Below are 22,198 nucleotides of genomic sequence, written 5' to 3'. Positions count from 1 at the left end.
CATCTAAATTATACACAATAACTAAAATTCATATAAACGAGGGTTACTACTTGTGTGCGAAAAGCAGTCGCAAACATATTTATTAACTGTATTCGTGATGGAGCAAAATTAGTTATAATTTTCCATTTTAAATTAAAAAACTAGTAAGTGTGTTATATTCGACTACGCTGTATCTTTTATACCCACCATCAAACCGTTTCCCGTGAATCGAATGCTCCCCTATAAACAGTAATGTGTGTTAAATTAGTTTTCTGAAGGGGGCCTTATATGGTGGGAAGGGTCAATTCGGTAGAGAAACTTGTGTTCATAAAAAAATTTGATCAGTAGTGAGCGTTAAAATTATTTTCGGAGGGGACCTTATATAGGGGTTAGGGTTAATTATGGACCGATCTTCATAAAACTGGATAATTAATAGACATACTTATATCGAATTTTAGCGGTAGACTTGAATTTTTAAGTCAATAATGGACGTTAAAGTCATTTTTTGGAGAGGACCATATATGAGAGGTTGGGTCAGTTGTGGACCGATTCTCATATGTCGAATTTATGTCGAATTTCTTTGCTATAGATATAGATATGACTGTTAAGGCTGTATTTTGGGGGGTCATTTGTATGGGAGGATACGAAAACGTGAACCGATATTTCCCATTTTCATTAACAAACAAACCTTATCTATAAGAAATATTTGTGGAAAATTTCAACTCTCATTGCTAGACCCAGAATATATTTGTGGGTCTATGATCAATATTTCGGTGTGTTACAAACGGAATGACATCTTAATTAAACCCTAAGTAGTTTCTTCCGGAAAAAAGTCATTGATAACAAGGGAAGAAGTGTTAAGTTATTTAAAATTTGCTCTAATAGAACTTTTCGAGCCTTAGAAAAGTTCTATTAGAGCAATTTGAGATTATTCCTAAATAGTAGATTTTGGTCAAGAGCAATTCTCTACGGTATGTTGTTACACGGATGGTTCAATGATCTACATGGAAAAACAATTAACTGACACAACCAAACTGAAGTCCACGATATCACGAAATATTTTCCAACAGTCAGAAGATATTTAGAACAATGAAAGCTGATAAGGTTTAATATAGAATGGTATTAGATGGCAAAACAGGAACCGATTGAAAACGTGGATAAATCAACTAAAATCATATTGTGTGAAATAGAACAGGGCGAGAAGTCCGTGTTATTCGTGGATACACAGTTCACTGTGACAACTATAGAAACGTTTCAGACAAATGTAGGTCATATACATATAGAGCACAGTGGAACGCTTTCACTTTCATTGTCATGCTTTCATGGAAATTAGATCTAAATATCTTAGAATACTGATTAAAAATTGAAAGAAACTATGTCCAGAAAACTGAATTTCTATAAATCGCAAGATAAGGTTTTTCCATAAAAAAGTTTTGGACACCTAACAGGAACACAAAATGTTGTGATAATTCTAACTAGATATATGCCACCATATCCCAAAACATAACTAAATACTATATATAATAAATTATTTTATTTTTATTACAATAAATACAACAGTACAACATGTCAACAGTGATACATATACATATTCAAGTTTTTGTTTTTTGCTTTTTATCACAATGTTTTTGTAATAATATCACAAGGGAGAGAGACAGTCACAGACATTGAAAACAGAGGCAGTGGGCTAAAAACAGTCCAACTACAAACAAACACTTACATATTTACTTAACAAATGATAATGACAACGATGTCATCAAAAATAGAACAACAACAAAAATAGAGGCATTGAATAATATATTCCCAAAAAATGGAGTGGAGGAAAAGGCAACAATGAGGATGAAAAAAAGTTGGTATTTATTTAATACAAACTTTTTCTGGTAGACCAGGGTAATAACCAACATTCGGTAACACAAATGACCCAAAACAAGCGGCATTCTAATGCACATTTTCAATTGGAATATTAAGTGTGTGTGCGTGTGTTTGAGGGAGAGAGTGAGTGAGTGAGTGTAGCATACATTTTAGACAATAACAATTATAACAAAATATTACAATACAAAATGGCAACAAAAATAATGAATAAAATTCAATTCATTTATTGTACTATGTAATTTTTTTTTTAGTTTTGTTTTAAATGTTACAGCCGTAACAAAAACCAAATGAGATGATGAGCAAATTAACATTTTTGTGTTTGAATCTATGGAAAATCGTTACTTTTTTCTGAATAGAGAGTATGAAATTGTCATCAAATGTTTCTAAAATGCAGACAAAAAGTAGACAAGCGTAACGAAATTTTACTTTTGACATTTGTTAAATGTTTAGAAAAATTTAATGATTTGAAATTAAATGCGTAGACTAAATTTGCATATTACAAGGGACAATTTGCATATTTGAAATAGTTAAATAAAAAAGAGGAATGGAACTAGATTTGTCTATTTGCTATTGATTTTCAGGAATTTGAATATAATATTTTTCTTTTTAAGCTCTTTTAGTTAAAAAATTGGTGATCGGCAGCTATAGGACTAAAGTCAAAAAACTATTCGGATGTATTTAGTTTGAATATGACCAATATTCTCAAAAACTCGTTTATTTTGGAAAAAATGTGTTCTCTTTATGCCGATCCCCACTATATAAAGATGCATTTATTATCATATAAGTATTTTCCTTTTCTAACAAGTGGCTTATTATTTCCACAAGTCTATTCATGCTATTCTCGATTTGTTTATAAAAACATTAATTTTACGATTGTTTCTTTTTTCATGGCAAATGCAAATTTCAACTTAAAGCAAAAAATATTAAACGGTCTTCTTTTTGATCTTTTGATGTCTATGCATTCCATATGGATAAAAGTAGAAAATCGTTATAATAATTTGTATATTAAAGGCGCCTTTATCTAACCATTAAAACCAATGTAGAGAAAACAAAGAGTGTGGCCCACACTTTGGCAAATTAAACGAGAGTATTCGTTTATTTTTCTTAAACGTTTTTTTTTCTCTACAATTTTTTATATTATTCAGTAGCGTATGAGAGCACTTGTTATATTTGGTCTTTAGTTGTATGATAAATTGCGCGTCTGTTTAATGGAAAACATACTCATACTAAACTTGACATAAACATCATTAAAATAATGCGCCAAAATATAAATTTTATGAGTCTAATATATCTCAAGGAAATTTATGATTTAATAAAGATGAAAAGACATTACTATATAAATATATGGTATATAAATTTGTGGAAGATTTGTTATTTGTTTTTCCAATGGATGAGCTACAGTTGGAGTTTTAGGAAAAATGGTTTAATTTGGTATTTTGGTTTTAGACATCTTTGAGAACAAAATTTAATTCATAAGATCTTGATTTAAAACCAAACCTGATTCAAGTTTTCTATTAGAAACGATACGATTATTATAATTAAACATCAACTCACTCAAATGGTAAATCTTTATTTCGATGTAATTAGATTTAGGGCCGATGTTAAGATATATTCAATATTTAAATTTAACCAAAGTTGGACAAGTTCTTCAATGTTCATTTGAAGTTCTTGCAATTTCGCTTACATAGAAGTTGTTAAGTAAGTTGTTATTTTTTAAAAATGAAATGAACCATCGACATGCGAACCAGGGTCATTCGTTTGCTAGGCAATTGACCATTAAGTGTTCTATCCACTGCACCACTGCTTAGCTATTACTACAAAGTAATGCAGACGGTAAATGGTAGTTTGTTTGAAAGGTAAGTGTTAACATAAATACAACCCATTACGGAGCTTTCAAACAGTTTAATACTCTCTCTGACAGCAGCGGTTTAATTAAAACTCAAAGATTTTACTAGATATGGGTTTGGTTCAAATAAACCTACGTTTAAAGATATTATTTTTATTTACATTTTATTTCAATAGACAACCCCCCCCCCCCCCCCCCCCCCCCCCCCCCCCTGGGCATGATTCCTTGATGACAGATCTCATCTTGGTTTATTGCAGGGGTGGATAGATGCTACCAATACCTCTATTTATACCTTTGGATAAATATCCTAAAAACTCAAGATTTTGAGAACACTGTGGGACTTCTCTCTGTCAGAAGCAATATTGGATTTTTGAAAAACTATAAAATAATACCATTTTTTCTTACTCTCTGTTTTTATAAAGATATTTCCTTACCCAAGATTTCGAAAACAATGTGTGACTTCTCTCCCGCCAGAAAACCCAATATTGAGGATTTTTTGAAAAACTGATTCTACCGTGCGTTATAACTTTCTGTTTATAAAGAGCAAATGAGATAGCTCTAGAAATTATGAAAATATAAACAATTGTTATAGATTAATATCCTCAAACCCCGTAATTTTAAGAAACCTATACTAGACTTGTTTCTATCAGACCCAACCGTCTGAAAATTTCTATAATAAAGTGTGTAAAAAAATTCGTTATTGCTTACAAAATTTAAACTACTGAAAACATGAATGAAAACCTTGCAAAAAATATCACTTAAATAAAATCCAAATATGTCCCCTTAGCATGAATGAATGAACATCTTTTCATTTTTTTAAGATTTACAATCTTACAAATATGTTTGTATACAACAAAAAAAACTGTAGCTGTTTATAAAATAAACAATATTATTTCATGATCTACTTGTAATTCAAAAGAAAAACAGCTTAAATCTTTAAAATCCTCTTACGCTTCTCACTTCTATTGTAACAAACACCGATTTAACATATACATTTGCAAAATGTTGATGTTTATCGCAATACTTTTTATGCGCCCATCCTTAAACCTTCCAATTTTTGCCAATACAAATACAGTAAACAAAATTTAAGGATATGAATTGTTTTGCAACAGATAATCGAGATAGGTAATTATGATATGATGAAGATCTCAACTTAGAAACAATATGAAGGATTCTATCTATGATTAGTTAATATTACATCAATGAAATTTAAAAGAAAAAGGAAGCAAAGGAACAAAAATGAACATATTTATTCAAGTTACAATTAGTTTATCGTTGTTAACAAATCTTTAGCTCTTCCGTAGCCTTTTTTGATTTAAATGTAATACATACCTGTTAGTTGAAATCAGCATAAATTTAAAATATTTGAAAAAAAATTTCTTTTCTCCTTAACAAAAAAATACTCAAGTGTCTTAAGGGAATTACATCATCAGCATTTCATAGTTAATAAACATCAGCAACAGCATTGATTGCCTGAATTGAGTCAATGTATGATGACGATGATGATGTCTTCATCTGCTTATTTCAGCACCATTACCCAAAACATTGTCGTTTTCTTGAACTCACCCTACTTTGTTCCAGATCTCGTCAAACATTAGACAGTCATCCCCAGTGTATGTTTTTTTTTTTCTTATGCACTTTTATGTATTAGAATTTAAATTTATGCTCTCATAAGGAAGTAGCAATTTGCCTCGTCAATGAACCATAAAGTGGCGGCATTTTTTTGTTTTTATTCTATTATATTGAGTTTGTTGCAAGTAGGCTTATAACATCTTGTATCTTATTTGTATCTTCATCAAATTGTTAAGGTCCTTGTTACAATTTTGATTTGTAAATCTTTGCTTGTTTGTTTTTTTATTAATACTTATAAGCGCGTTCCCTTGTGAGTTCTTTATGCTCGTTCCGTTTGATTCATTTTTGTCAAAAGGTAAATGTTGCAATAATGACGTTTCCATTTGTATATGTTTCAATTTTTCTTTATGTGATTTAACAATTTTCTTTGTAAAAGAAAAAAATTCGTCTTGGTAGAGCAATTTTCTGTTTTCAATTAAAGCAAAAATTGTGATAATTACACGTCAGCACCTTTAAATGAAACTATTACGCTTTAGGGAAGATCAAAAAGTTGCCGATTTAATTGGTGTATAAAATAATTATTTTTTGAAAATAAAAAATAAAAAAATTACCAAATTTAGGATGAATAAAACGTAATTTAAAAAATATCTCTTTCATAGTCTCATATGTTTACAGATCGATGTTCGCTGCTGATAGATCTTGATGTACAGATAACATGATCCCTAATCTATCAAATGAGCATCTTTAAATTACACCATAAAGACAGAAGTTCAAGAACCATTTGAATATAAAAGTAATCTTGAGAGATAACTCAGATCCTTTGTTCAATAGGACGAGATAAAATGTTGGATATTGTTAGTTGTTATTCGTCATCAAATATTGGGCCAGACACTACGCTGTACTGATAGTTTTCAATGTTAATCGAATCAGATAATACTTTGACAAAATATGATACCATTGATGATATCAATGCGTTTTTTGCCACATAGTCATGCAATTATATTACCGATATTACAAATTTTCGTTTCGCCGACATTGGGTCCATAGTTTCTGCGTGATAGAGTTAGAGTGAAATTTTATATGAACAGGATATACCTGATATCTTTGCTGAAAATTTAACTTAAAAAAGACATTTCTTTAACCAAGAAAATTGCCACGTAATGTCTCGTTTCAGATATTTATATTTGTCCACATGATTAAACACTTTGTTTTTGGGAGTTTGTTTTAAGATTTCGATCATATCAGGAACACCCCATTTGAATATAATTCAAATCAGCTGCTAAGATTTTTACTGTTAAACAGGGAATGTATTATAAAGTGTTCAAATTCAATATACTTATCTCAAAGAAGAACCAGCAAGTGGCCTACATATACTGCTGATTAAGTCCGTTTTCGTATCATTGTCCAGCAACTGGTGTGAAAAGACCATCCTCGATCCACGTTCTACAGAATTTATTTTTTTACAGTAATCAGATTAAACTACACTTTAAATCAAAGCAAAAAGTGTTGCTTAAGTCTCTTGATTCTGTATATTTTTAAACAAATTCCCTGCCAAGATTTGAAGAAGGAAATAGAGAATGTATTTTACAGTAATCAGATCCAATATACTTACCTCAAAGAATCAGTGCCAAAGTATACTTTTTTTGTCCTAGGAGTAGTGTTGGTGGACATTTGATTTAAACCTCTTTACATAGAAATTGCGGATAAATACTTCTGCAGAATGTTTTTTCCACATACGAGTGCGACTGAAGAATGAATTTTCCCAGTAATATGATGTACGGTCCACTGGCCAACCGACCACAAATGGCTGTGTTCTTGTGGTCGACGGGTATCGGAAACGAGTTCCTTCATTTCAGAGAAAAGCATTCTATTGTAGTAGGGATAGAACAATAAAATACACCCCATGTTGTGATGGTGTTCCATTGAATCAATAGAGTTGGATACCCTACTTTCTCCAAAAAGTTCATTCGCTCTCTATTGTACAAGGTCGGGTAGCTCCAAAAAAGACTTCGAGCTCCGGCCAAGCATGAAAGTTGTATTAATTTTTTGGTCAGATATAAGTGGTATAAATAGTAAGAAGATCAGATCGAGTGATGTATTACACCGTTTCAAAAACCCGAGACACTTGAATGCTGCTCGGACATTTTACATAATTTTTCAGGGAAAGTACGGTAGCTAAAGTCCATAGACCCTTTTTCAAAAGTCGACATTTATTCTTGATAAAAGATCAAAATTAGAAATGAAAATAATGCACTGAGGAACATCCACATTTGTTAAAGTCGTTCTCTGTGTATTGTCCATTCTACTTACTCATAGACCTATTTAACACATTAAATTGAAATCAAAAACAATATTTAAAAGCTAAAAAGTGAGTACTTACATAATATATTATTTTTAAGCCGTTATTAAACTCCTTCTTAGTAATATATATGCTTTGTAGCAGTCATAAGTACATGTGCCATCATCCTCTATAAATATATAAATTATTCGACTAATCATCATCATTGGAATTGTATACATATTGTATTGTATAATGATCGTGTCAGTTCAAATTGTATATAAATTTTACCCTTTCTTTGTCCATCAATACCTTGGAGCTGAAGTAAATTTTTTTAGAATTTTGTTTGTTTCTTAATTAGTAACTTATCGTGCATTTCATTTTTAGTTGTTTTGAATGTTTTCTACTTTGGTTTATTTACTTTGTTGTTTTTCTACTATTCTTACTTTTACTTTTTTTTTGTTTAATATATTGATAAATATTTAATACTATTTTCTTTATTTTTGTTGTTGCTATTTTAACATGCGATTTTTGTTGTATTATTTAGATTGTTTTATATTTTAAGGTCAAGGTTGATTGTTAGTGAGAGAGAGAGAGAGTATTATAAATAAATAAAATTCATTAGAAGTTATTAGAAATACTTTGAATAAAAACATTTATAAAGCATTTAAAATACAGTGACCTGTGGCTTTTTAAATCGTTAAAAGTTTTGTTTGTGGTTGTTATAAAAATATTACAACTAGTAAGAGTTTTTATAATAAATTTAAATTTTGTGTTAAATATTTTATTAGAAACAAGGTTTCATATATAGGATTTTTTAATTGAAAAACATTTTAAAAACGTTTTTGTTCGCTATTGAAATAAATTAAAATAAGTAAAAAGTTTACACATTATTTTTCCGATTTTAGTTAAGTGTCGGTAAATATCAAAAACCTCCCAGTAATACTTATTTTGACATGCCAAATCACCCACAAATTAACTCAAAACAATAGATCACTCATTTTAACCGACTTTTTAGTATAAAAACCCTTTCTAAGTTACCGCCCTCCTTAAAGTAATGGCAAATTCAGATGCAACCCTTTGAAATTACTGATATTTTCGCACCAAATTCGTAATGGTTAAGATGATGAAAAGGAGCCGCGTAATTTGCCGCTTCTGAGTCAGCAAAAGGGTCAAATAAAACTAACCTGCCGCCCGCTAAAGACAAAAAGCAATTATATGGCCGCTATACTAGTAGCAACAGTCGAACACATCATTAGCATATTGCTACTACTCGTCCTGGCAACAACAACAACATGAAACTACACAGCGATCAAGTGAATGTGAAATATAGCAGGATCATAAAACGAAGGCTGCAACATCTAGACTCGCAAACAATCACACCCATGTGAAGCCTATCTAACTAAAACACACGAAAAAAATTGCTTTAAAATACATATCTAACGTCTAAATAAATAAGTAAATAGTTTTTTTTTGTGTGTTTTTGTTATGCAAAAGGATTAAGTAAGTAATATTTATGCTATTAACAGACGACACAATTTTCATTTTAGTATTCTTTAGTTTTTCTTAGAATTTAAAAGAAAATTTGTTTATTTGTTTATTAATTTTCATGCGCAACTCTTTCGTTCTTTATTTTTGTACATCGTTACTCCTTTTATTTATGAACGTTTTTATTAGAACGTGAAAAACCAACAGAAGCCACAAAAACCAGATCTTACTCTTTTTCAAATTCTGTCAGTACTATTGTTGTTGTATGTATGTATGTATGTATGTATGTATGTATGTATGTATGTATGTAGGTGGCTGTGTGTGGCAACAGCAAAACATTAGATTCAATAAAACTTGCCACATTCCTGGTTAAATATTGAACCAAAATTATACATTTGAAATTAAATAAAAATTAAGTTACACTTAGAAAAAATTAAATTTTGAAGATATTAAACAAAATTTTATTATATTATCAGAAAGTTTTTTAGCTTAAAATCTTAAGAAATTGTTCTAGAATTAATGCAAAGTTTCCCTTTCAGGCTATTTTGAAAGTTAGATACAAACTACTCAATCCATAAAGTCTACCAAAGTTCGAAATCATTTTCTCGACAAATTATTCCAAGGTTTACAGTGTTTCAAATTACGCAGCCTCGAACTGTACGATATTTCTGCAACGTTTCTTAAATGGACAAAACACTGATTTCGAGTAGTTTACATCCGGAATATTTTCATTAAAATCTCGTCTTTTGCAAATCAATATTGATAATGTGACTTCATAGTATGATATCACCGAGTTGTCGGCTGTGCATAAGGCTTCCAAAAGAGAGTAATGAGAGATAATGAGTGACATTTCATCTCATTAGATTGTGATCTCTGTTACGCTCAACTAACAGCTGACATCTCATTCTTGAGAGCATTGTGTTAATCTTTCAATACGAAACTTTTTTCTTTCATGAAAAGAAATCACTTTCCATCAAAGAAAAGTCGTCTGATCTTGATCCCAACGGCAGGTTTTTCATAATAAGCAATTCAACATTGATTCTCCAATATGACGCTAATTCGTTTCCGAAAGTGAAGAATGTATTGAGAGTTAACCGATACATTTCTAAGTCGTTAGACGGAGATGTTTTGATGGCCCATCTGTACCGAATAATTTCCTTGCTCACAAAATTATTACTGTCCCAACATTGTCAAAAGTACTGGATAGTATAATAGATCGTTTGACTGGAAAGAACTCACATAGTTTTTTCTATAACTGCCCGTCCACACTAGGAAACTTTTTTATGAAACTTTTTATTTTGCGTGAGAGAGAGAAAGAAAGAATATCATTCATCTCTCTCGCGGTACGGAGTTTCCCATTCTCGGAAACTTGTTTTGTTTTGACCTGATTCACACTGGGAAACTTCTTTTGGGAAACTTTTGATTTTTGTGTGTGAGAGAAAGATAAAGAAATATCAAACATCTCTTTCTCCCACACACAAAATCAAAAATTTCCCAGTGTGAACGAGGTCTTTGTTATTCTTTTTATTCGTACAACAACAAATCAATGCAACAAACACATAGTTTCTGAAACGAAAGTTTACATATGTGGACATTAAGGAAACTTCAAACTTCAAAAGAAAAATTTTATCCACAAAAGTTTCTTAGTGCGGACGAGGTCTAAGTTGAATTAAAACCTAAAATCTGATAAGGAATCATATTGAATATATACACTAAGTTTAACTTTAAAAGACTTCACCAATCGATATTCCTTAATAATAGTAAGTAATGCCTTAGATCCACCACTCGGAGTGTAAGCTTACAAATCTAAGTAACATATTTTTCTGCTAGTGTAAATGCAGTCGCCCACATAACCAAAAAAGAAAGGGTTCGTTTATTTACAGTGACGACTGGCCGTTTATTAAACGTCTGTCTGTCCGTTCGTCTCTCAATACGCAAATGTCTGTTCATTTAGTTGTTGCTTTTGTTGTTGTTATTTAGAACCAATGGTCAAACAAATGTTTGGTTTAGTTTTATTTAAATTTTCCTACAAATTTTATTATGTCAGTTAAGCGTGTATTTGTGTATAATAGAAAAACATCTAAAATTATATTGTTAGCTTCTAAGAATCATTTGCTTGCTACCGCAAATATTACAAATAAATGTGAAATGTAAATTTTATATAAATAAACGAGAAAGGATTATATTGTGTTTGTAACATTAAAAAAATTTACATAAATTTGTTTTACTAATATGATTTCGTTTTTCGGAGAATTTTTCAAAATTTATTTAGGTCTGTGTCTATAAGCTGCAAAGGAGGTTTTCTTCGACTTTCACGCTTTTAGCAGGGGCGCGTAATTATATTTAAATTTTGTTTTTAAATGGATTTTAATTTTATATTTTTTTGGGTAAATATTTTGTTGTTAATGCCTTAACAAATATTAAGAGATATTGCTAGAACACTAGTAAACCCTTTATTTAAATAAATTAAAAAAAATCAATTTTACTTAAAATGTTAGTATGTAGTTTTTTTTTAACGAAATGGATGGTATAAATGAAAATTATACACTGAAATTTGAAGAAAAGATTTTTAAAAATTAAATCTCTTATTAGGTTTTGTAGCCAGATTAATATTTTTCTATTCAACTTAATTGTTGTTAGTATTTCTTTTAACAATCTCATAAATTATCTACTAAATTATTTTAATTTTTTTTTTAATAAAATCAAAGTCCATTTAATTAAAAATAGCATGTTAGTATAGTTTTACTATGAAATTATTAAACAAAATAACTAAAATAATAATATTAAACAATTATAATTTATAATTTGTATAATGTAAACTTCCACACATTTTATTATTATAAACAATAGTAAATAAATGACATGCAAACTTTTTCTATGGCAGGTTATAAAACTGCAGTGCTGGGTAATTTGAATTTGTATTGATTGTTATAAAATACATACTAAAATTATGTTCCCCTCAATCTCTCTCTGTGCGCTGTTACGATGTACATTTCTCTATCCATTTGCACTAGATTTAAAAAATTAATTATATTCTGTAATATTTTATTTTACTAAATATTTCGATCAGTAAAATTAGAACTTCTAAAAAAGGTATTTAAATGAAATATTTACAAAACTTGATATACATAACTCATAAATATCAATTTGCCTCACAAAAACATAAATCCATTATTCTATACACAGCAGACGTGTAACAACATAACATATAATGGTTATTTGTAAGTTTAAACGATTGAAAATAACATAATTGTTCAATTCACAATCATGTTGTATATTGTATCTACTAAAGTGTAGTAACAGTGATTGTGAACAGATTTTTGTAGCAAGTCGTAAGTTTATGTTCACAATAAAAAACAATCAAAACAAACAATGTCAAAAGTAAAAAAAACAAATAATATTAAACTAATTAAACGAGCAAAATAAACCAAATTAATTTCTTTTTATTTAAAATTATATTATTTTCATTATTCCATATTTTAAACTAATAAATAAACAGTTTTTAATGAAATTTTTGTTTTGTTTTGGTAAACAGCTGTTTGTTTGTAATTTTTGTGTTACCACTTTATCGTTTTTTATGCCAAAATCGATTGAATTTTTTATTTATTTGCTGAAATAAACAATTGACAACACTGAATTTTCTTACGACATTCGAAAAACACATGAAAAATTGTCGTAAGAGTTGTATAGAACTTTTGCATAGAAAATACCAACAACATTGTTACGACTATTGTAGCAGCTGCTGACATACAACGCTACAACATCGATTGTGAATTGAACAAATATGTTCTCATTGTAATCATTATTTAGTTGTTAAAAAAATAATATGTTCTAGTGAATCATACTTTAATTTATAATTGACATGAAAATGCTACAATATATACAATTAAAATATACAATTAAAATAACCATTATATGTATATACGATATTCTACTTAATATTTCAGTTTAATGTAAAATAATTGAATACAATCTTAATTGTTTATATTGCGAAATAGTTTAGACAACATTTTGATTTAATTCTATGTTTTTTTCGGTCATTATATCTGCAGTATGGACCTACTGTGTGTGGTTTGATTGAATTTTGTAGCATCAAAAAGTAATGATCCAATTTGGACATAATTACTATCTGATCGATTATTTGTTCATCTGTTCAATTCTTTTCATAAAAACAATGTCCGTCCGTATGCCTTTGTAAAACTAGTAAGAAAACCATTAAACGGAATGTTGAGCATTGTTTGTTGAAGTTCTTAATATCCAGAACCAATGATAGAATCTGCTTATAATCAATTTCATGTTGGTCCTTCCTTGCAAACTTTTATTTGAACCCTACTTTCACTTGACGATCAAGTCAGGCCGTGTAAAACTTGTTCACAAAATACAGGTCGAAATAGTGGCAAAGTTTGCTGATGTTCACAACATCCAAAAACAAAAATTTCATCAATATAAAACCACGGTATGGTCAATGAAAACATATCTATATTTCTGTTCATGTGAAACTTCAGATAGAAATATTGAAAACTAATCATCTCAGACCGAAATATGTGCCATATCCAACTACGTTCCTAACTGATTAAATCCTCTTTGGGCACTATTTATAAATTTTATTAATTTATTTAAATATTTTGTTTACCACCTGTTTTCTTTCACACTTTACACCAGCTGTAGGTATTTAAACACCGATAAAGAAAAACAATAAATCGACCACCAGCAAATAACGCTTAATATTGATAAATTCACAGTCAACTTAACTAATAGATGTGCTAAAGTTCAGACCACATCAACATATTTATACAATTTTGTCAAATCATTCACTAATCTGTTGATAAGCGTTTATAGTTTATACTTAACTAATAGAAAAATAATTGGAATTTATAATTAATCATAAAAAAATTATAGATAATACAAAAAAAAAATAATTTCTTTTTAAATTTTAAAGAGAGTATTTAAAAACAAAATTGTCAACACTGTTTTTTGCTTGAAAATCAATATTAACTGTATAACAAAATATATATTGAACTTTGTTCCATACATTTCTCTTAGTTGTTTACCACACTCTCTTCTTCTTTCTTTAGCACTTTTAGCAGATCTTGCTCTCACTCTCCCTATATCTCTCTAAAAATTTACTCTTATTAATAAAACTCGTGTGCACCCTTTTTTCAAATGATTCACGATTAATACCCACTGGAACTGAATTATTATTTATATTTTTTTATATTAAGCACAAGCGCACCAAAAGAATTGACCCATTTTTTTGTATTATTATTTATGAAAAATTACGATTTATTTATACAAAAATAGCAAACTAAACTAATAAATAAATTTATGCGATATTTATTTAAAAGTGAATGAACTAAACCCACAATAAATACAATAATTATAGTGACAAAACGAAGAAGAATATGAAAATAAACAAACTAAAGAAAAAAACTAAATATTCTCACACGTTCTATAACAACAAAATACATATTTATAATCTATATACAACAACAAAATTATTAAATAAACAAAAACGTTGTTGGGCTTTTGCTAGGTCGATACGGTTTTATATAATGGAAGTGAAAATATGTGGTAAATTTAGATAAAGTACCTAAAAAAGTACTTTTAATACCAGATAATTTTGTACGACGATGGGATTTTATTCAAAAATAACTTGTATAGTAGGGTTTTATAGTTGAAATTGCTTTCTATGCAATGTCGATTTTTGGACTTTTTTCATTTAGTTAAAAGTCGACTTTTTGCATTTAGTTAAAATTCGACTTTTTGCATTTAGTTAAAATTCGACTTTTTGCATTTTATGCAATGTCGATTTTTCGACTTTTTTCATTTATTCAAAAGTCGATTTGAAGTATTTTATAAATAGTCGACTTTTCGATTTTTTTTTGCCATTTTTCGACTTTTTGACTATTTTCGACTATTGTTTTACTTTTTTCGAGTTTTTCCGACTATTTTAGAGTTTTTGCCATTTTTCCACTTTTTTAAAGATTTCGACTAATTTTTACTTTTTTCTACTACTGTCGAGTTTTCAATTTTTTTTTTCGACTTTTTAACTACTTTTGACTTTTTTTTACTTGTTTCGAGTTTTTCTGACTATTTTAGAGTTTTTGACTTTTTTACACTTTTTTAAAATTTTCGACTATTTTTTATTATTTTCTACTATTTTCAAGTTTTTGACTTTTTTCTACTTCTTGACTATTTTCGACTTTTTGACTTTTTTCCACTTTTTACAATTTTCGACTATTTTTGACTTTTTTCTACTATTTTCGACTTTTTTGACATTTCTACTATTTTCGAGTTTTCAAATTCTTTTTTCGCCTTTTTGACTATTTTCTACTTTTTAACTACTTTTGATTTTTTACTTGTTTCGAGTTTTTCCGACTATATTAGAGTTTTTGACTTTATTTACACTTTTTTAAAATTTTCGACTATTTTTGACTTTTTTCTACTTTTTTCGACAAAAAGTCGATTATTCGAAAGTCGATCTAAAGATTTCTTTTCTTCTATAAGAATATTTAAAGTACTTTTTAAAAGGCACCAATTTTTTAATTTTTTCGATGAATTCCACACACAGATAATTTTTAAAGTTTGTTTTAATTATGAAATTCTTTAAATCATATGATATAATATAGTTTAAAGCACAAAAGAAAATTTTACAAAAACTAAAAAAATCATAGTCTTTCTGAAAATAAAGTTTTTATTTTTAGTGAAAATTAAAAAAAATTTTTGAAACGTTTTACTTCAGTTATAGTTCAGTTTTAGTTCAGTTCTAGTTCAGTTCTAGTTCAGTTCTAGTTCAGTTCTAATTCAGTTCTAGTTCAGTTCTAGTTCAGTTCTAGTTCATTTCTAGTTCAGTTCTAGTTCATTTCTAGTTTAGTTCTAGTTCAGTTCTAGTTCAGTTCTAGTTCAGTTCTAGTTCAGTTCTAGTTCAGTTCTAGTTCAGTTCTAGTTCAGTTCTAGTTCAGTTCTAGATCAGTTCTAGTTCAGTTCTATTTTATTTGTGAGAATTTTATCTTTCTATTTATATAAGATTTCTTTGAACATGGAACCACTATTAAGATCATTTCACGGTACAACATTTCCCGATGTACAATTTCTATTAGGTCTAACTTTTTGCATATGTTTCGCAACACGATTTTATTTGCTCAATATAAGCAAATTATTGCAACAAGTTTTGATGTAGCTTAGAGACTATCTATGAATAATTCTAATTGGTTGAATTAATTATGAATGCATAAGACGGTTTAGTGTTTTCCTTACATATAAAATAATGGAATTTTAGCGTAATACGACCTTCAAGGGGGTAATAGGAAGGGTTTAACGTATAATTGTGTATTTATATTAAATATACACATGTATGAATGAAATACATTCTATACTTATATATTTTGAACAAACTTTTGTAAACAACAATGTATATTTGAATAATTCATATTGAAAGAGGAAAAAGTATACAATGGAATACTCTAGGTACTTTTTAGAAAAGTACTTTGCATTGCAAATAATCCGCTTTTAAATGAAAACAAATTGAGATACTATTATAAATCGACGATTAAGCAATTAATTATTTTATAATTTTAAAGAAAAATACTGACAATCGATCCTATCGACATTCTCTCGCAAATTAAAGTCAAATAATTATTTAAGTTTAAAACGTTGTGCCTTCGGAAATCTCTCTTATAATCACCAGAGTGCAAAATGAAAAATAAACACAAAATACTAAAAATACTCTTGAATATTTTTATTGTTGTTGCTGTATTTTTTATATATTTATTTGCCATTCCGACGATCATGCCACAAGTTCAATATGCCAAACTGATAACTTATCATTCAATTAGAAGCTTTCATTATTTGTCGATTTTTTTTACGATATAAACAATTTATACGATAATACAAGGTATTTTAGTTGTCCCAATGACGTGTATTATTTAATTTTGAACGAGTCATTTGCAGCGAATAAATAATAAAACTTTTTCTTATTCAGTTGATATAAAAATATATGTTTGTATTTGTTTTGTTGCTTAAAATATACAATGTATAAAAAATGAATAGAATTAATTAATATGCACATATAATTTACATTAGAAGACTTGAACGAAAAGAAATTAAAGAAAATTAATAAAAAAAGGGGAAAAAAGAAAACACTCTTTTACAAACTAAATTTCAACAAGTTTTAAGTAAATCCCACCCTCATGAGTGAGTAAAGCATACCGTTTATCAAACTTGATGCAATCGACAGTCTTATCACAACATTCTACACGATGGCGATTCAAAAAATGAATCAGTCCCAATTTCAATTGCAGCTGTGCCAACACCTGGGCAATGCAATGATGGGGTCCAGCACCAAAGGGCAGATATGATAGAGGAGTATGAGAAGGTTTCTGTTCCGGTGAAAAACGTTCCGGATCAAAGTGCTCGGGATTGGGCCAATACTAAGAAAACAAAAACCAGAGAACTCTAATAAAAATCTATTTTTTAAAATACTACATATTTATGTGAATAATAAAAAGAAAATACTTACCTGAGGATCATAATGTAAAGCTAAATTAGATATATACACGGGCATACCCTTTCTGGCCATACACTCGGCATGTGGACGGAATGATACAAAACGCTTTTTATTCAGCGGTGTACACTCTCTCTCTAAAAATGGCACAACTGGGTACTTACGCAACGTCTCCTCTACCACCATACTCAAGTACGACATTTTTTCCACTTTCTCGAAATTCAACGATACCGGCGGATCCTCATCACCTATAGTCTTTCTTATCTCTAAATGCAAACGTTCCTGTAGCTTGGGCTGACGAGCCAGCTCGTATAGGGCAAATGCCAGAGTCGAGGCACACGTTTGTATGCCGGCCAACTGAAATGTGGCTGCCTGAGCGACAATATACTCCTGCTGATGGGCAAAATGGGATTTGTCCTTATTAAGTTCCGCTTCCATTTTGAATGTCAATAACATTTCAATGAGATCATTACGCAGACCACCGTATGTACGACGATCTTCCAGCATACTAACTACCAGACTACGCAAAAAGTCTGTATGCTCGGCGGTAAATAGTTTGGGACGCAAAAACTTCACCAACTTTGGTATTATAAAGATCAGGCATAGATCTATGGCACGCCGAAAAGATATATAGAACATTTCATGACTATGATGACACAGTTGAACACGATACGTATTGCGCAGTGAATGACTGCGCAGACCAAATGCAATGCTGGCAATCATATCGGTATTGTACAGATCACAAATATCTTTGATTTGCACTATTGGCCCCTCGCCAGTGTGTTTCATATCTTTGGTTAGTTTAGCTAAATATGTTTCTAAATCGTAGCCAATCTGAAATTAAAAGAATAAACGGGAATATATTTTAAAAATTTTGAAATTAAAACAAGTTTTCTGACCAATTTTCCCCAAGAATTTCTGGTGTTTTTAGCATAACCTCCCTAAATGTTAATATTTTGAATTTCTTGGACTAAAAATACAACCATGATTAGGAAATTTTTCGTGTATTTTGGTTCAAAAAATTAATCAAATTGCTTGAACCGATAACAAAAATCGTCTATCATTATAAGAAAAAGTCTGTCACAAACAAAATATCATTCTAGCCGACATTCAAGAAAAAGTAAATATTTCTTGGATGTCGGTCTGAATTTTCAAGACAATTTGTAGTTTAGCCTGAACATGGTCTTTTATGTTTTCACTGAAAAATCGTTTTTGATGGGAAATAAAAATTATCAAAGATTTTAATCCTTTCTAGCGAAAGGAAAGGCTTTTTTAATAAAAAGTTTCCATAAAAAGCTTTTCAATATAAAAAGATTCCATAAAAAGGTTTTCAATAGAAAAATTTGTCATAAAAAGTTTTCCAATAGAAAAAGTTTCCATAAAAAGCTTTTATATAAAAGCTTTTTTATTAAAAAAAGTTGATAAAAAGCTTTTCTTTACAAAATGTTTCAATAGCAAGCTTAATAATAGTAATGTTTTTGATAAAAAGCTTTCCTATAGGGAATGGTTTTTGTAGAAATTTTTTCAATATAATTGGAACATATCATTCAATTGACCCAAGGACCAACTCTTACAACTAAGTTCTATGAAAGTTCTCCCAACTCAGTTCTACATAAATGATATTGTAAAGTTTTGTGGTGAGCGGGATTCATTTCATGCCAAATACGATAGAAAATGACTTCAACGTTCATAAATACCCAAGTACCACGATGAATTTCAACATAAATATCTAAGCTAGTTTTTTAAGTGTCGACCTATATAAAAATATCGGATATATCAAGAAGTTTCATTATAACATAATCATAACCGATGAATATTCGCTCTCTTAATTAAGTTTTATCAAACATAATTGTTAATCTAATTATGTGTTAATTTATATTTTTGTAACCACAGCGATTTTTTTTAATCTACATATACACCCTCTGGCAACTCTTGAAAACAGCATAAAGTAAGAGCAACAAAAACACAACCCGAGAGACCTTGCGATCACCATAAAACATAGGGAGAAAGAAAGCATAAAAACAAAATACAAAAAAAAAAAACAAGTTAGAGTGCTATATTCGGCTGTGCCGAATCTTAAATACCCTCCACCAGCTACTTCTATGTTATTACTTTTCTAATTGATCAAATATTTGTAGAAATAAGTTTTCTCCCCTTGTTTGGGTCCTCACTTAATCCGGGCCATGCATACTTAATTTCATGTTTCTTGGTTCAATATTATAGAAATTTCAAAAAATACCTTTTGAAGAACGAAAAAGTACCAGAAGTCCCCTTTTATAGGTTCTCACTTAATCCAGGCTCTACATACTTAATTTCATATTTCTAGCCAATAACAAAACATTAGTGCATCTCTCGCTCTGCTACTCTTGCTCTGCTGCTCTTGCTCTGCTTTGCTTTTATAAACAAATTACAATAACAATATTTACCGTATTGTTATGTATTTTGTTTTTGTTTTTTGCAGTTTCTGTCTGAGCATGAATAAAAAATCTAAATTTTATATGAAATTTTCAGAGGTTGTCTCGGTTTTTTGCTCATATCTCCGTTATTTATGGACCGATTTTGCTGATTTTAAATAGCGTTCTTGCCGGTCGTATGTCTGATAGAATTATGGAAGATTCGGATCTCGCAGATATCTGGGGTCTTCTAAAAACTGATTTCAACAAACATACAGACAGACAGACGGACAGACAGACAGACGGACATGGCTTAATCATCTCCGCTACCTATAAGGATCCAGAATATATATACTTTATAGGGTCGGAAAATTATATTATAGAAATTACAAACGGAATGACAAACTTATATATACCCTTCTCACGAAGGTGAAGGGTATAAAAACTAGAAGCATGTATATCTTGCCAGATTATTGTACAACTTAATGTTTATATTATACAAACTATTTGGTATTTATTGTTGTTTTTTTCTACACTCATAAACATACCTCTTCCATTAATGAAAACATTTGTTTCATTTTGGACGTAGTAAATACCGGTGCTAATTTTGTACGTATATCACGCCACTCTGGATTGCGAGCAAAGAATAAATTCATTGCACCCATTTTATCTTGATGTCCGTCACATTTCGAGAAACGATGTGAAAAGTTCACAAAATCTTCTATCAAAACTTGACGCACCAATTGTAGATCGCGTAACAATAAAGCCGGCTGATGGAACAAATAAATGCCCACCAAAGGTTCGCGCGTAAAACGTTCATTGAAATAGTAATCGCGCAGCTGTAAGGCAAAGGAGTTTTGCATTTTTAAGACATCCTTAAGGTTGCCCAACAAGTGAGTCGGTTGCACAAATTTGACACGTCTGCGTTGCCAATACACGTAAGTACGACGCGACCAAACGAATACTCCCGTCAAAATGGTTACAACAAATAATAAAATTGAAGTGGCATCCACCATGTCAATACGGTCACACTCTCACTCACTGACACAAACAATGATTCACCAACAACAATAAGTATATTTTGTTTTTTTTTTAGATATTTTTCTGGTAGTAATTAAAAGAAAACTAAATTAATAAACAAAAGAAAATTAAATTAAATTTTAGAATATTCTTTTAAATTTTTATTTTTGTTAAATTTTATTTATTTAAATTAAACGAAAGTAAAAAATTTACTAAAAACGAAAAAATTATAATGATAAAATAAAAAAAGCTTATGGAATGAAAACAACACAGACACTACACGATTTTAGAACCCACGAACGCGCAGACTGTCAATTCTCTTCTGATATTTTGTTTTTAAACAAATGTCTAGACTCGACAGAGTAATTTTTATAAAGTAGACTCTGCACTACAGAGCGAGCAGACGTAATTATTATTGTTAAAATTTACGTTGTTGTACTATGAAAACGTTTGTACGTATGTACGTAGACCACGTCTGGTTAATGAGTGGGCAGAATCAGCAGTAAACTAAATAGAAAAACAACAACTAAAATCGTATACAAAAGACTACAAAAACTAAAACGCGACCACAATAACCGCAAAAACCGAATAAATACAACAACGAAAGCAGACAACAACAAAATCTTTTGTAAATAAAAAATTTTCATATGTTCGTTCGTTGGCTTTATCAATTAAATACAAGTACAAATTTTATTTCTCGTCAGACACAAAATAAAAACTACATAAAGAATTTGGGAGAGAGAAATTGAGAAACATAATGTTATGCTCTCTGTTGTTTACTTAATAAACCATTAAAATATGTAAAACCTAACCCAAGTCTGATTCTATTTTGAGATAGTACGATGACGACATACAATTACTAACATATTAACACACGTAAAGAAGTAAGAGCGTTCGGTTGTGACGAATTTTATACACCCCACAACTCTTCCTTCTTTGTCATATATTAGGACTTGTAGTAAGAGAACTTTAGTAGGAGTCATGCAATCCTGTCTCCGTGGTAAACACGGGCATTTGTGAATCGCTTGTGTATAGATTACTCCTCAAAAGACCAAGACTGGTCCAATAGACTTATGTGTTGTCTTAGGTGAGGACACTTCATCCATCCATGCATTACATCAGATTAATCCCAAAACAACTCCCTTGCTAAAATTATGGGAGTATATGTAGCGCAAAATGGCCCTATATAATGAAGCCTAAAATAACATGACGGCGTTACATAAGACTACTTACTTCTATAAAAAATG

At 29.8% G+C, this 22,198-nt stretch overlaps 1 protein-coding gene and 1 long non-coding RNA gene across 6 annotated transcripts; both read right to left on the bottom strand.

The window, feature by feature from the left end:
* Positions 1 to 4,977: 4,977 nt before the first annotated feature.
* LOC124419126 lies at positions 4,978 to 14,323 on the bottom strand. Of its 3 annotated transcripts, none has more exons than XR_006940418.1 (4): positions 13,669 to 14,323; positions 7,650 to 7,737; positions 6,882 to 7,587; positions 4,978 to 6,817 (listed from the first exon to the last, which is right to left on the bottom strand). It is a non-coding gene; the product is annotated as an uncharacterized LOC124419126 (long non-coding RNA). The 3 variants fall into 3 exon arrangements; XR_006940417.1 differs by lacking the exon at positions 13,669 to 14,323 and having other exon boundaries at positions 4,978 to 5,799; positions 5,881 to 6,817; positions 7,650 to 7,980; XR_006940416.1 differs by lacking the exon at positions 13,669 to 14,323 and having other exon boundaries at positions 7,650 to 7,982.
* A 2,679-nt stretch (positions 14,324 to 17,002) lies between these two features.
* Positions 17,003 to 21,494, bottom strand: LOC111679146 (probable cytochrome P450 6v1). 3 transcript variants are annotated; one of them, XM_023440657.2, is made up of 4 exons: positions 21,165 to 21,494; positions 20,480 to 21,056; positions 17,554 to 18,372; positions 17,003 to 17,464 (listed from the first exon to the last, which is right to left on the bottom strand). In XM_023440657.2, exons 2-4 carry the CDS (start codon positions 20,945 to 20,947, stop codon positions 17,189 to 17,191), a joined length of 1,563 nt encoding a protein of 520 aa, XP_023296425.2. In that variant the 5' UTR covers positions 20,948 to 21,056; positions 21,165 to 21,494; the 3' UTR covers positions 17,003 to 17,188. The 3 variants fall into 3 exon arrangements, with proteins under 3 accessions (XP_023296425.2, XP_046802664.1, XP_046802663.1); XM_046946708.1 differs by having other exon boundaries at positions 20,480 to 21,035; XM_046946707.1 differs by having other exon boundaries at positions 21,227 to 21,494.
* Between the last annotated feature and the right edge of the window lie 704 nt (positions 21,495 to 22,198).

Source organism: Lucilia cuprina, chromosome 3 (assembly GCF_022045245.1).
Source record: "Lucilia cuprina isolate Lc7/37 chromosome 3, ASM2204524v1, whole genome shotgun sequence".
Classification (NCBI taxonomy): domain Eukaryota; kingdom Metazoa; phylum Arthropoda; class Insecta; order Diptera; family Calliphoridae; genus Lucilia; species Lucilia cuprina.
The sequence above is the reverse complement of the archived record's forward strand: the minus strand, read 5'-3'. Positions and strand labels throughout refer to the sequence as shown.